The sequence below is a fragment of the Polyodon spathula genome, chromosome 35 (genome assembly GCF_017654505.1).
Source record: "Polyodon spathula isolate WHYD16114869_AA chromosome 35, ASM1765450v1, whole genome shotgun sequence".
Taxonomy (NCBI): domain Eukaryota; kingdom Metazoa; phylum Chordata; class Actinopteri; order Acipenseriformes; family Polyodontidae; genus Polyodon; species Polyodon spathula.
In genome coordinates, this window is record NC_054568.1 from 2,500,812 (window position 1) to 2,513,879 (window position 13,068).

General features: G+C 42.3%; 2 protein-coding genes across 4 annotated transcripts in view; one reads left to right on the forward strand and one right to left on the reverse strand.

The window, feature by feature from the left end:
• Positions 1-5,674, forward strand: part of LOC121303900 (myotonin-protein kinase) — a 34,112-nt gene extending 28,438 nt beyond the window's left edge. For 2 of the 3 annotated variants that reach the window (XM_041234754.1, XM_041234755.1), the window contains exons 12-15: positions 121-218; positions 872-933; positions 4,580-4,654; positions 4,958-5,674. In XM_041234754.1, coding sequence (XP_041090688.1) covers positions 121-218; positions 872-933; positions 4,580-4,654; positions 4,958-5,059 — 337 coding nt within the window. In that variant the 3' untranslated portion in view covers positions 5,060-5,674. The remainder of the gene's footprint in view (positions 1-120; positions 219-871; positions 934-4,579; positions 4,655-4,957) is intronic. The other variant, XM_041234756.1, reaches the window with a different exon arrangement.
• A 5,027-nt stretch (positions 5,675-10,701) lies between these two features.
• The window catches only part of LOC121303749 (symplekin-like), a 12,188-nt gene continuing 9,821 nt past the window's right edge, over positions 10,702-13,068 (reverse strand). Inside the window, exon 13 of the mRNA XM_041234525.1 lies at positions 10,702-10,708. Within this exon, the coding sequence (XP_041090459.1) occupies positions 10,702-10,708 (7 nt within the window). The remainder of the gene's footprint in view (positions 10,709-13,068) is intronic.

Here is a 13,068-nt window from a genome sequence, read left to right on the forward strand (position 1 = left end):
GTGCTTTAAGTTTACCACCAAAACTCAAATTCTGGGCCATCGTGTTTCTTCAGTTTCTGATCGGAACAAACCTTTTGTGTTACGTGATTGCTGTCTTTGTTTCTGTTTTGTTTTTCCAAGTCGGTTGCGAGATGCAGAGAGAAGGAACTGGGAACTAGAAGAGGAGATTGAGAGATTAAACCTGGAGATCAAGACTCTGAAATCTGCACAAGAGAAAGGCAAGCAGCTCTGGTCTAGAATTTACTCCCTAGAAAACAGAGCTTGTTTTTTTAATAAACCCGTTAATCAACATAGCAACTAGAGCTGCAACACTGAGGGATCTGTGAAGGTATGGAATGGGTTGCCTTGCTTCAATCACTGGGCTTCTTCAAGACCTGACTTGACAAGGTTTTGATCTCAAGAACAAATGCAACTACCCTCCCCTCCCTCTGCAAGCAGGTTCATTCAGGTCTCAGTGTGGAGAATGGGTAGTAAAGCTCTGTGCTGTTCCAGCGACTGCCCTCCCCTCCCTCTGCAAGCAGGTTAATTCAGGACTCATTGTGGAGAATGGGAAATAAAGCATTTACATTCAGCATTCATTGGAAGCAATTTGACATTTATTAGGCTTAACTATTAACCACGATTTGTTATTTTTGTCTTAATGAGTATGGTTTTTTTTTCAGCCAGTGATAACACAATTATCTTATCAATATGTCTATGTTCTCTTTTCCTCCTATCACAGAGCTTTGCCAGTCTGTTTTCTTCACACTTTAACCAATCACATAGTGTCTGCTTTCCTATGGCTTCTCCAATCACAGAGCTAAGGTCGCTACTTGCTTCTCCAGCCACAGAGCTGAGACTATAACCTGCTTCTCTCTCCCTCCAATCACAGAGCTAAGAATCCTCCAATCTCTCCACTCTCTCCCTGCCTGCAGCCTGGACCACACGTGGGATGTAAGCCTGTATTTCTGCCTTCTTTGTTTGATGGATGGAAGAGAAATAGGATGGTGGATCATTCAAAATCATGCATTTACTATCCACGTTCAACAGGGGTAGCCAAAGTTTGGCTTTACAGTCCTGGTCCAAATAAACCTGACCCTAAAGTAGGTTATTAATTCATTTTACCCCATGGATATAATGTGGTAATTTATACAAATACAATTAAACTGTAATTCTGTTTTGAAACATCAAAAATGGGCTTAAATGAATCTGAGTGGCTGTGGATCCAAATGGAGGGATTCAGACCCATTGAAAACGCTAGGGAAACTGAAATGGACCCCAAGCCTATAAGTCCTCTTCTCTTTACCAGTCCTTCCCAGTAATCAACTTTGTTTTTCCAAGGGCTTACTTGTTTTCATTGTATCTGCATTCTTCAAGTGACTGTTAGAAATGCAAGACTGAGAAAGCTCTCCTGGGTAGTTTAGCAAAAGTGTGAGGCTTCCAAATGGATGGTAATTCATGTATGCTTGGTGGCTGCCTCTAATTAAAAGTGTATTTCTCATGCACTCTCGCTTCGTCATGCGTGTAAAGAGTACAAGAGAATGTGTACCCTGAATGTGATTGGAGGGAGCCACCGAACACTTAGAAACATTTAGAATGCTTTCTCATTCTGAGTGCAGAGCTACACTCTTGCTGAAATTAAATATAGTTGCTGCTCATAGGTACCTGTAGGGTAGAGGCTACAGCCTGGAATTTGGTGTTTTATCGGTTTTGTGCAACGAGTATTGAGGCATGACCAAATACTGCCAAGGGAAGTTATTTCAGTTCATTTCTTATTCACGGCATAAAATTTTATACAACACAATATTCAATGCAGTAACCTGCTTCTACCTCATTTTTAAAATGTTGACTCTCTTTAAATGAATTATTGTCTTGTTAAGTATATTACTCTGGTGTAGCCCACAGACCAAGAAATGCACTTTTATTTCTTCACAACAAACACAGGATCAAATAAAAAGGTTTAAACAAAACACTACAAACTAAAAATAAATCAAAAGCTTCAGCTATCACGATGCATGGCTACCCCTCTTCACTCTCTTTCTCTGGTCACTGCTCAGGCTTGGCACGCGCTGTCACTGAACTCTCTCCTTGCAGGTGCTGCCCACAAACAAACATTTCATTTTCCTTTTGTAGGGTGTGGCCAGGGGTTCATTGGTAATCCATAATTCAATCCCCATCTGGCCGCATTCCACACTTTTCAATAAACCCATTTAACATTTAAACAATTAAACAGTAACACATTTCCCCCAAACCATTTACAGTTAACAATTTACAGTGGGTGGCTGTGCAAAGGTGACCATCTTAGACCCAGGCTGTTGCTCTATGCCTGAGCCAAGATGGGCTGCCAGCCACAAAAACACACACTCATACACTCACAAACACACACACACACAACACATACCGGCCATCCCAAGGCCAACCCGCCCCTTTAAAACCAAATCCTTTCCCGCACGTTCCCCATTGTCCAGCTGTAGACCTTGCGAGTGAGTTGGAGGGCAAGTCGGTCCACATTCCGGAGCGGGACCGAGAACTGGCGACAGGTGACCCAGGTGACATGGCTGGGGCATCCAAAGCACAGGACCGGATGGGTGCAGCAGCGGTGGAGAGCCTTGGCAACAGTGCCATGACGTCTGCTTTACCAGGGGGAGCGGAACAGGAGACCAGGCGAACGACTGTGCCTGGTGGTGCAGCGACCTGGGAACTAGGCCCAGCAACTAGTGGTCAAGACACAAAGGTGGGGTGTCTGGGAGAGCAGATTGAGGGAACTGGCCCAAAGGCACCTGACTATTGCACTGGGGTGGTGGTCGGGCCTGCGATGGAGGCGGTCTCCTTGACTCCTCCATGGATTGTGAAACTAGAGACAGCAACGGCTCCTCCCCTGGCTCTTGGGCCGACAGCAGCTCCTCACCCCCTGGCTCTGGAGACAGCAGCAGCTCCTCCTATTGTGACTCTGGAGATGGCAGCAGCTCCTTCCCCGTTGACTCTGGAGACAGCAGCAGCTCCTCCTCCTCTGGCTCTTGGGCCAACTGTGGCTCCTCAGCCTTTGGCTCTGGAGACAGCAGCAGCTCCTTTCCCATTGGCTCTCAGGCCGACAGCAGCTCCTCCCTCTCTGGCTCTGGAGACAGCAGCAGCTCCTTCCCCTTTGACTCTGGAGACAGCAGTGGCTCCTCCCCCTTTGGCTCTGGAGATGGCAGCAGCTCCTTCCCCTTTGACTCTGGAGACAGCAGTGGCTCCTCCCCCTTTGGCTCTGGAGATGGCAGCAGCTCCTTCCCCTTTGACTCTGGAGACAGCAGTGGCTCCTCCCCCTTTGGCTCTGGAGATGGCAGCAGCTCCTTCCCCTTTGACTCTGGAGACAGCAGTGGCTCCTCCCCCTTTGGCTCTGGAGATGGCAGCAGCTCCTTCCCCTTTGACTCTGGAGACAGCAGTGGCTCCTCCCCCTTTGGCTCTGGAGATGGCAGCGGCTCCTCCCCCTTTGACTCTGGAGACAGCAGTGGCTCCTCCCCCTTTGGCTCTGGAGATGGCAGCAGCTCCTCCCCCTTTGACTCTGGAGACAGCAGTGGCTCCTCCCCCTTTGGCTCTGGAGATGGCAGCAGCTCCTCCCCCTTTGACTCTGGAGACAGCAGTGGCTCCTCCCCCTTTGGCTCTGGAGATGGCAGCAGCAACTCTGGCCCTGGCAGCACCTTCTGGTTCACTGCTTGCTGTGACAGGTACTAGAACTGCTGCACTGTCTGCTGCTGTATCTGCACTGCACCTCAATTAGCTTCTTTAAGATCACCTTCATTTTTTCTTCTTTTTTTTTTGACTTGAGTTCCGAGCTGCTGGGTTGCTAGGGTGCACTATCCCATGTGTAGTGTAGCCGCCAGGTCAAGGCTGGTCTGCACCTTTGAATTAATACCCAGACTCAGAAATGCACTTTTATTTCTTCATAACAAGCAAAACAAACACAGGATCAAATAAAAAGGTTTAAACAAAACATTACAAACTAAAAATAAATCAAAAGCTTCAGCTATCACGATGCATGGCTACCCCTCTTCACTCTCTTTCTCTGGTCACTGCTCAGGCTTGGCACGCGCTGTCACTGAACCCTCTCCTTGCAGGTGCTGCCCACAAACAAACACTTCATTTTCCTTTTGTAGGGTGTGGCCAGGGGTTCATTGGTAATCCATAATTCAATCCCCATCTAGCCGCATTCCACACTTTTCAATAAACCCATTTAACATTTAAACAATTAAACAGTAACACATTTCCCCCAAACCAATTTACAGTGGGTGGCTGTGCAAAGGTGGCCATCTTAGACCCAGGCTGTTCCTCTATGCCTGAGCCAAGATGGCCTCCAGATACAAAACACACACACACACACACAAATACACGTGCACTGCATCTGTTCTGCCTCAAAGAGGGGGCAGTAACCAGGCAAAAGGCAGTGAGGGGTTACCAAAAGCCTAATTAAGCTACTTATTGGTTCAATTAAGGGTTTAGTTAAGTAATTGAGAGTTCCGTTGGAATAAAAACCAGCAGACACAAGAGTCCCCGAAGTCCAGGGTTGAGAACCCCTGCTTGTCGTCTTAGTAACGTGTTGCTGTTGCCTCCTTGTTTCCAGAGCTCAGTGGTGCCCTCTCTCTGCAAGTACCCCCTTGTTGTTCCCATCCACCGGCACCTGCTCCTCTTCTCCAGGGTGCGTGTGTTCTGACCTTTCTCTCCATTACAGCCGGTCCCTTACTGATTCTCTTAATAAGGGTGATGAATTTAATAATCAGCTCAAGTTCATGGGTTCAATACAGGTTTGAGGGCTGGCTCAGGGGTCAGTATCAGCTAATGTAATTCTGTAACTCACTAGAGAAAGACAAAGTTTCTTGGTGTTTCACAGGCTTTAGCTTCTGTACTAGGACATAAGATTCTGTAACAACACGCCTTTGTGTTCTAAAATGGTTTGCGTTTTCTCATTGTGACTGTCTCTCTTTCTCGCCCCGATGTACAGATGCGTCGGCCGAATGCGAGGAATGAGGGTTATCTGCTTCTCTGCACGGCAGGATGGGCGTTCAGTTCTGGGGCTTGTTGCTCACTCACTGAGCTCTCCTGAATGAAGCACTCTACTGACAGAACAAACCCCGCCCCACACCCCAACATTGGCATACGACAACATGCTGAAGGAAGGAAGGAATCAGAGGAGAGGATTTCCACTTTCCTGGGTGCTAATCAAGAAAAGTAACAAGAGACAGCAAGTTTAAGAACAGCACAGTCCCAGGGTGCTGATCTCAACGTCTCTGATGCGAGTCAGAGCACGCCAAATATTAGATTCTTGGCACAAAGACTGCTGTTTTGTTCTGAAACATTAAGCTGTGGGCATTCTTCTTCCAAAAATGTGCTGCACCATTGCAACAAATGGTTTCTGCTGCTACTAGGGAAATGTTTCTAAAAGATTGTACAGGTAATTTGTAAGCCTTTTACTCCCGTTGGCATTCGTCAGTCTGTGCTCGAGAAAGGACCAGGACTGAATGGGGGCGTTCAGGTCAGGACTGCCTCACTGTAGCCAGAGCCATAGACCTTGTTATTAGCACTACATTGTAGGAATCCTGAGTGGTTCTATGTAGTGTTGCTCCAACATTGAGTTACTGTTCTCAATATATCAATCAATCTTTATTTTAGCGCCTTTCTTAGTGGACCACCATCACAAAGCGCTTTACAAGATAGTAAGAAACAATGCATAATACTTTAAATACAGTGAAATACAGGGCATAGTACATTAAATACAAACAGTACAAAACAATGCAAATACATTAAATACAAGGCTAGGATGTGAATTCTAAACATTGTGGATGCGTGTGTCATACAGAATCATGCGGATAAGGAGGAGTGAAGAATCTGAAATAGCCATTTATCAACAGCTAATAACAGATATCAGGTTCAAAGAGCATGGATGGCAAGAGAGAACTAGTGGGTCTTGAGAGTTGATTTGAAGCGAGTGACTGTGGTCTGGGGATATGTCTGGAGACTTCCTTGTTCTACTGAAACCATGTGACAGTGTGACATTCCAACCCTGCTGGTCAAACCTACTCTATATAAAAATATAAGGCAATCTGAAAGGCACATGGTTTGAACGGAATCAAGAGGTCTGTTTAGTGCAAGGCTATTTGAAATTCCCAGACAAGAGCATAGACAGGTAAAGACAGAAAAATCACAGTAGCTCAATATTGAATCAGTAGACCCTGATCCTTTCGATATTATTGAAAGCATCATAAAGTGTACAGTACAGATCCATGGAGGTTATGATGAGGATGTGTAACGCACTGTTGAGACCCAATTCTGGACACTGCAGTGCAAAAGGGACATTGTGGCCCTGGAGAGAGTCCAGCGAAGGGGGCAATTAGACTTAAAGGAATGAGAGGTGAAGCTAGGGTGAAAGAACCAGATCTATTTAGCCTAGGAAAAAAATAGAGGGACATGATTCAAATCTTTAAAATCTTAAAAGAAGTCGGCATAGTTAACCCAAAACAATATATTAAACGCAGCGCGGAAACCTGGAGCAGAGGACACAGTTGGAAATGAAGAGGAGATAGACAGTAGGAAGGAGAAAACTTCTTCACACAGAGAGTAGTGAGGAACCGCTTGGATCATTTAAGACCCGACTTGACAAAGTGTTGAGATCAATGAGCGATTGTGGAGAAGTGAGGGAAAGCATTGTTCATTGCGTGTCTATGCAACTCCTACATGCTTCCCCACTTCACTTCCTCACAATCAGCCTTGACAAAGCTTTTCACAAGCAACTTTTGCTGGAATAGTTAGTAAGCATGGCAAATAATGACTGAAGCAGAAAAACAATAGATCGTTTTACAAAACACACAAACACACACAACAGGATATTAAACGGGTAAGAACTAGGACCATGTAGATTGTGTAAAATGTTCCTTCACTTAGAAATGGAAACACTGCTAGCTAATGAGAACCTTGCTGACTACTTCAAACTTCAGTTTGGTTTTTGATATTTGTATTGTTTGTTTGTTAAATCCCAATGTTGTGTATAAATTGCAAATTATTATATAACTGAATAACTGAAACATCTGGCTAAAAGAGCCATACCAATAACCAGAGAGGTCTATAGAGCCATACAGAATACCAGAGAGTTCTACAAAGCCATATGGAATTCCAGAGAGTTCTACAGAGCTATACGGAATACCAGAGTTCTATAGAGCCATACAGAATACCAGAGAGTTCTACAAAGCCATATGGAATTCCAGAGAGTTCTACAGAGCTATACAGAATACCAGAGAGTTCTACAAAGCCATATGGAATTCCAGAGAGTTCTACAGAGCTATACAGAATACCAGAGTTCTATAGAGCCATACAGAATACCAGAGAGTTCTATAGAGCCGTATGGAATACCAGAGAGTTCTATAGAGCCGTATGGAATACCAGAGATCTAAAGAGCCATAGGGAATACCAGAGTGTTCTATAGAGCCATACAGCCTACCAGAGATTTCTATAAAGCCATACAGCCTACCAGAGATTTCTATAGAGCCATACGGAATACTAGAGAGTTCTTATAGCCATGCAAAGCCTACCAGAGATTTCTATAGAGCCATACGGAATACTAGAGAGTTCTTATAGCCATGCAAATAATATGTATACTGAAGAAGAAAAGTAATTCATAAACTGAACACTCACTGAATTAATAATTAGCTACAATGTTTTGGCTTCCAGCTTCTTCATGACAGTTCACTTTACTAAAAAGCTGACTAAATACATTAAAGTGATTGTGGCTAACAAAATAGTTACATTGTTAGGTCTTAAATGTGCAGTTCTGAAAAGACACGTGCTTTAGCAAACATTCCTTTTCATTTTAAAACATGGTATCTGCTACGACACTCGGCTCAAGAATTCTCAGTTTGCAAGCCATGCTTGAGGGTGAAATTCCTTTCCTGTCAATAACCAATCAACTGCTTCCCCCATTGACTGACATGCTTTCAGTCAGTGGCAGGCTTTGATGTCCACTTTGAACTTTCTTTAACCCAGTTTAATACCCAATGAAAAGGCATGTTTGCTTTAGTGCTGTGTGTTTATATAACACTTGAGACCTGTGTACAGTAATTAACAAGAGTGCAACATTATTTTGTTCTCTACAAATACTTTGAGACACCACTTAATTAGTCTTCTGCTTATTAAACCAGTTAATTTTTGAAATACAACAATGTGCTGAATTTGAAATGCAGTTGCATCTAGCTAGCACCACTGATTGTCTTAGCAGTCTTTCAAACCAATAACCTCCACCAAACCCAGGAGACCAATGTGCCACCTGTTTCACAGCACTGTGTTGGCCCGTGTTTCAAGAGTCGTGGCCTTAGGGTTGTGTTGCCATTGCAAAGACTAGTGACTGTAAAAGGATATCAGTTTAAAATCTAGTGGGTGGGCGTTTTTTCTAGGTGACAAGGCAGCTCTAATCTGTACTGAAACGGTCCACTTCAGGTCCAAAGAGCTATATTGGTGCTCATGAGTATTATATGCACAGGTTATCAATTCTTCTGCAGTGAAAGAGTCTGGAACATCTAGGACTAGAAGTCTTTTTCAATGCCTTCGAGAGATTACAAAAGACTTCTAGTCATGGAATTGATCATGTTCAATATTTAGTGTTTATCAGTTATGGGTAACAGGAAGTTACTGCAAGTAATTTGATTGTAATATAATTGTTAGGTAGAATCCCTGCGTGACTCACCTGGTAAAAGCACGGTCGTGTGATGTGCAGGGTGAGACACCTGGCTATGCGAAGTTGGCAGTCTTCGTTGGGGATTTTGAAGGGAGTGTTGGATTGGCTCTGGCGCTCCTGTGGTTTAGGGAGGCAAAACAGTCATGGACACTTTCTCCTCATCGCTACAGTGAACCCTTCTGGCCAGTGAGCTCAGAGCAGACACCTGCAGGGCTGCCTTTGTCCTCTAGAGGGCAGTAGCTCGCTGACATCCGTTCTCAAGTTCCTGGGTGTAGAAGAGGAAGCTGGCTTGGGGGGGGGGATTACTGGAAATTCTAAATTGGGGAGAAAATCCAAGGTAAAACAATTGGGCACTCTAAATGAAAGAAAAAAGAAAAAAAGATTGTTATCTAGCGTTTTAATGATTATTGAAAACAGATTTTTCTGCAGGGGAGAGTGATAGACTGAGAGAACTCAACTGATAGTAACTAAGCTTTCTATGATGCCAAAGAATACATTTTGCACTACACAAGATGCCTGGGTCTATTATCATTATATATTGCCTATGTTTGTACATGCACTGCCTGGGATTCATAGAACACTTTTCCTTGGTAGCAAGGATCTCAAACAGCCGCGTCACATACAAAGCAGAGCCGTTCTTCTTCAATGCATGTACTGCATGTGAGGGCAATTGCGTATAAATCTACGTGTACGCATTTCAGTGTTATATCAGTATTTTAGAGGGTCCCAGATAGAAAGAAATTGAAAACCGCAGTGCTGGATGGATCTTCTAGCCCAGGTTTTTTTACAGATAAGTGCAGGGTGCATTCAGTTTACAAGCAGGTCTACTAAGTAGAAACCTATGTTTTTATACTAGCTTCTTAAAGCTTCTTCCAGACTGACTGTAACGGAATTAACATTAGCTTGTGCTCTGAATCAAAATTAGTCTTTGTGACTTCTAACAAGATTTGGAATCCTGCTCGTCATACAATAAAAATATCTATAATCTAACGTTACTATTCACTGAATCGAATGCTACACATCAAGCTATGACACTGGTAACGGGAATGGCCCCAGAATGAAAAAAAAAAGGTGAATTTCATACTTCATTCAACCTGTACACATCAGATCCACAGTATGTTTAGGTGTGTGTATCTTTACTGCAGACAAGAGGCAGTCCTAAACTATGTGTTATGCAGGGAAATCTGCTCTATGAATTTTGAGTGATGAGTGTACAGATGATAAATGTGCAATATTTAAAGTATATGGATGCATGACAGAAGCACTGTAAAATAAGTGTCTACATTTCTGGTAATAAAAAGATGATAATATATAATATTGTAACTATTCTATTACAGATAACCATTATAAAGTTATTAATATTTCTCACAATAAAAAAAAAACCCACTAAATTAAATGCTTCATGTTTAGTCCTTTAACAGTGTTTTGGATTTTTCAATGTGTTCTTTAATTAACTCCTATTTTTTTTTTTTTTATTGAAAAACATATTAATCTACAGACTGAACAACACAAAACACTTGCGATTCTCATAGTAACTGCTTTTCAGTCCCACGTTTGGCTCCTATTTATTGTCATCGGGTTTTATTCCCTGCATCACACAGGAAAGCACCAGCATTCAGATTACATAACTGATTAAACATGCCATCCGAGAGCTGTTTCAGCTTCAGATCCAGCAGCTTCGAGCCCCCTACCGCGTCTCCAAGCACAACCCATTTTCAGACTTCATTTGTCATATTGGCAGGAATCCGCTGTCAAGGTGTTCTGATTCTTATTTTTTTATTCTAATTTTGCTCAAAATAAAATGATAATCAATTTCCGTTCTACGTCACGTTTTTGTAGATTTAACAATATTTTGCATTTGCTGAGGTACAGAGGTTGATTTTTTTAGCTCTGCAAATTCATGTTCAAGTCTTGTGACTTTGTGGACATTGTAGAACAAGGACGAGTCCCGCTCCGGTGATTGAGCAGTCCAGATAAACTGCATACCTGACGTTTTTATGCATTAAAATGCGTAATCCAGCAATTCAGGTGCTAAAATAGAAAAATGTGTCACAGGAGCAAAAATTAAGAGAAACATCTTGGAGCAAAGAGAAATATTTAATTAAAACCAAATACACAAATTACGAAATCAGGTAAACATCTTAATACTCTCGTTCTGGTAAACCTTGTTCGTGCCAAGACCATTTACTTTCCATAACAGCAACAAGTGCACAGACAGCAAAAGGAAATAGTTTTTATTGCAAAAAAGAAAAAAAAAAAACAAAGTCTACAATTGACCAAAAACATCACTACAGAATGAAGCGCCGCCATTGGTCTAGCACACAGTAATGCTTTGACTCCTATCAGGACATTGCACAGATAGTCAGTGTGATGTTTGCAAACCATTTTGTCTTGTAATTATGCCTTATTAATTCATCCATAAACACACACTCAGTAGGAAGACATGTAGAAGTACTACTGAAAGAAACTAGCAAGTGTCTTTGACAAAAAGAAGTCGGGTTACAATATAACCGTTAAGTTAAAATATTTGTTCAGCAATTTTTTTTTGGTATTTCTACATAAACTTCGATAATGTTTTTGATCCACCCGGCACACAGACTGAGCTCAGATCTGTGCCCTGCATGCATAGCTGGGAGTTGACGTTACATTTACAGAAGATATTTAATGAGCTGGACTAGGCTGGCCAAGGATTCATCTGATCATTCACATGCACAAAACTGGCAACATTTCAATCAAGTCAAGTGACATTATTCACACACACATTATATTTGTGTGTGTGTGTATATACACACACACACACACACACACACACAGAGGCAGTAAAGGCAAACAAAACCCAGTTCCTCAGTTGAAACTCCATCAGGCCAAAGCTTTGGCGGAAGGCCTAGGTAACAAATCACTTGAAAGCACTTAAAAGACACAAGAGGCAGGAGGTTTACACACACCTACTGGGAATCTTAAAAGCTTACAATACATACATTACTCCTTGAATCTTGTGCACCAGAATGTCTCACAATGTGTTTGAAAGCACACACACACACACATATTGCAAATGTGTGAACGTTCCTTGAAACATACATTTTCACTGCCTCTTCCTGTTAACGACTGAAGTTATAACGTCACGACTTGGCATGTTGGCATTCATGAGCTCATTCTTGGTTTAAATAGTTTTGTGATGACCTAATAATTATATTCACATTAACGCTGGGTAAAATGAAATGCCAAATTACGCAGCGTTATTTGCAGTGGGACGACTAAATCTGCCCCAGTAATCAGTTCCAGGCTAAGTTTTTATTCCAGTTGATCCAAAACATTTCTAAATGCTTTATATTTCAGTGCACATAAATAAGTTTCATTTAAAAGTATACATGATTTAAGAAAAGATCTGATTGGAACAATAACCTGAGCTGGACTGACCCACTGGAGTCAGACTTGGTGAAGCATGAATTGCAGAGGTGTTAACTCTCAACACAGACCGGACCTGAAGCAGAGTGAGGACCTGTGCAATCGGTATAGAGACATGTAGAGACGGAACTGAAACACAACAAGCTATGTTTAATATCCCACTGTAGTTTAGTGAACAGAAAAAGCCTCCTTTACTTATCTCCAGCAACAATAGACCCGCACTGTTCAAACCAGCAACGCCTATGGATGTATGAATAGCGGACAGCTGTGGTGTTTGATACTTGGTACTTCACATACAGAACAGACTTTGCAGGTCCCAAAGAGCTGTATTACAGTTAATCTTTATTAATATCTGTTATTATTTAAACACAGGACAAAAAATGTCACATTATGCAGCAGCCAGTGGCTCTTGCCATGAAAATACCCACTTGCTCAGGAAACAGCAATATTCATTTTCTGTTATTTTGCTTAGGAATTGCAGTCAGAATTGGCATTGCTGGATTAAACGTTACAGATCTTGCGTGAAGGCATAGGTATGGAATCCATCCACTCTTCATCAAATGCTATGGTTACTGCATTCAAGGAAAATTTGTCTGTTCACAGTCCCACAGCCAATGTACCACCTTACAGTCTGCAATGGGAAAATACAGTACTTTTGTGCCAGTCTGTTCACAGTTACAGTGTTGTGTTAAGACCATAAACTAAACCTTATACTTTATTTTCACAGTAAATGTATTTATTATACCAGTTCAATCACATGTTTTAGCAAGACAGTGCCATGGATGGAAATGGTAACTGAAAACAAGGCTAAACATTTATTTATGGTCACAACGGAAGGCGCTCTCATTTCAGTTTGACACTTCGCTAATATGCAAGAACCTGCTTGTACTGTTGCATTTGCGTATTTTATTACAACATAGGCCTGTTCTCAATTATCTGGGATTCAAAATGGAAATTTTACAATTTAAGATGAGGTGTTAAAAACA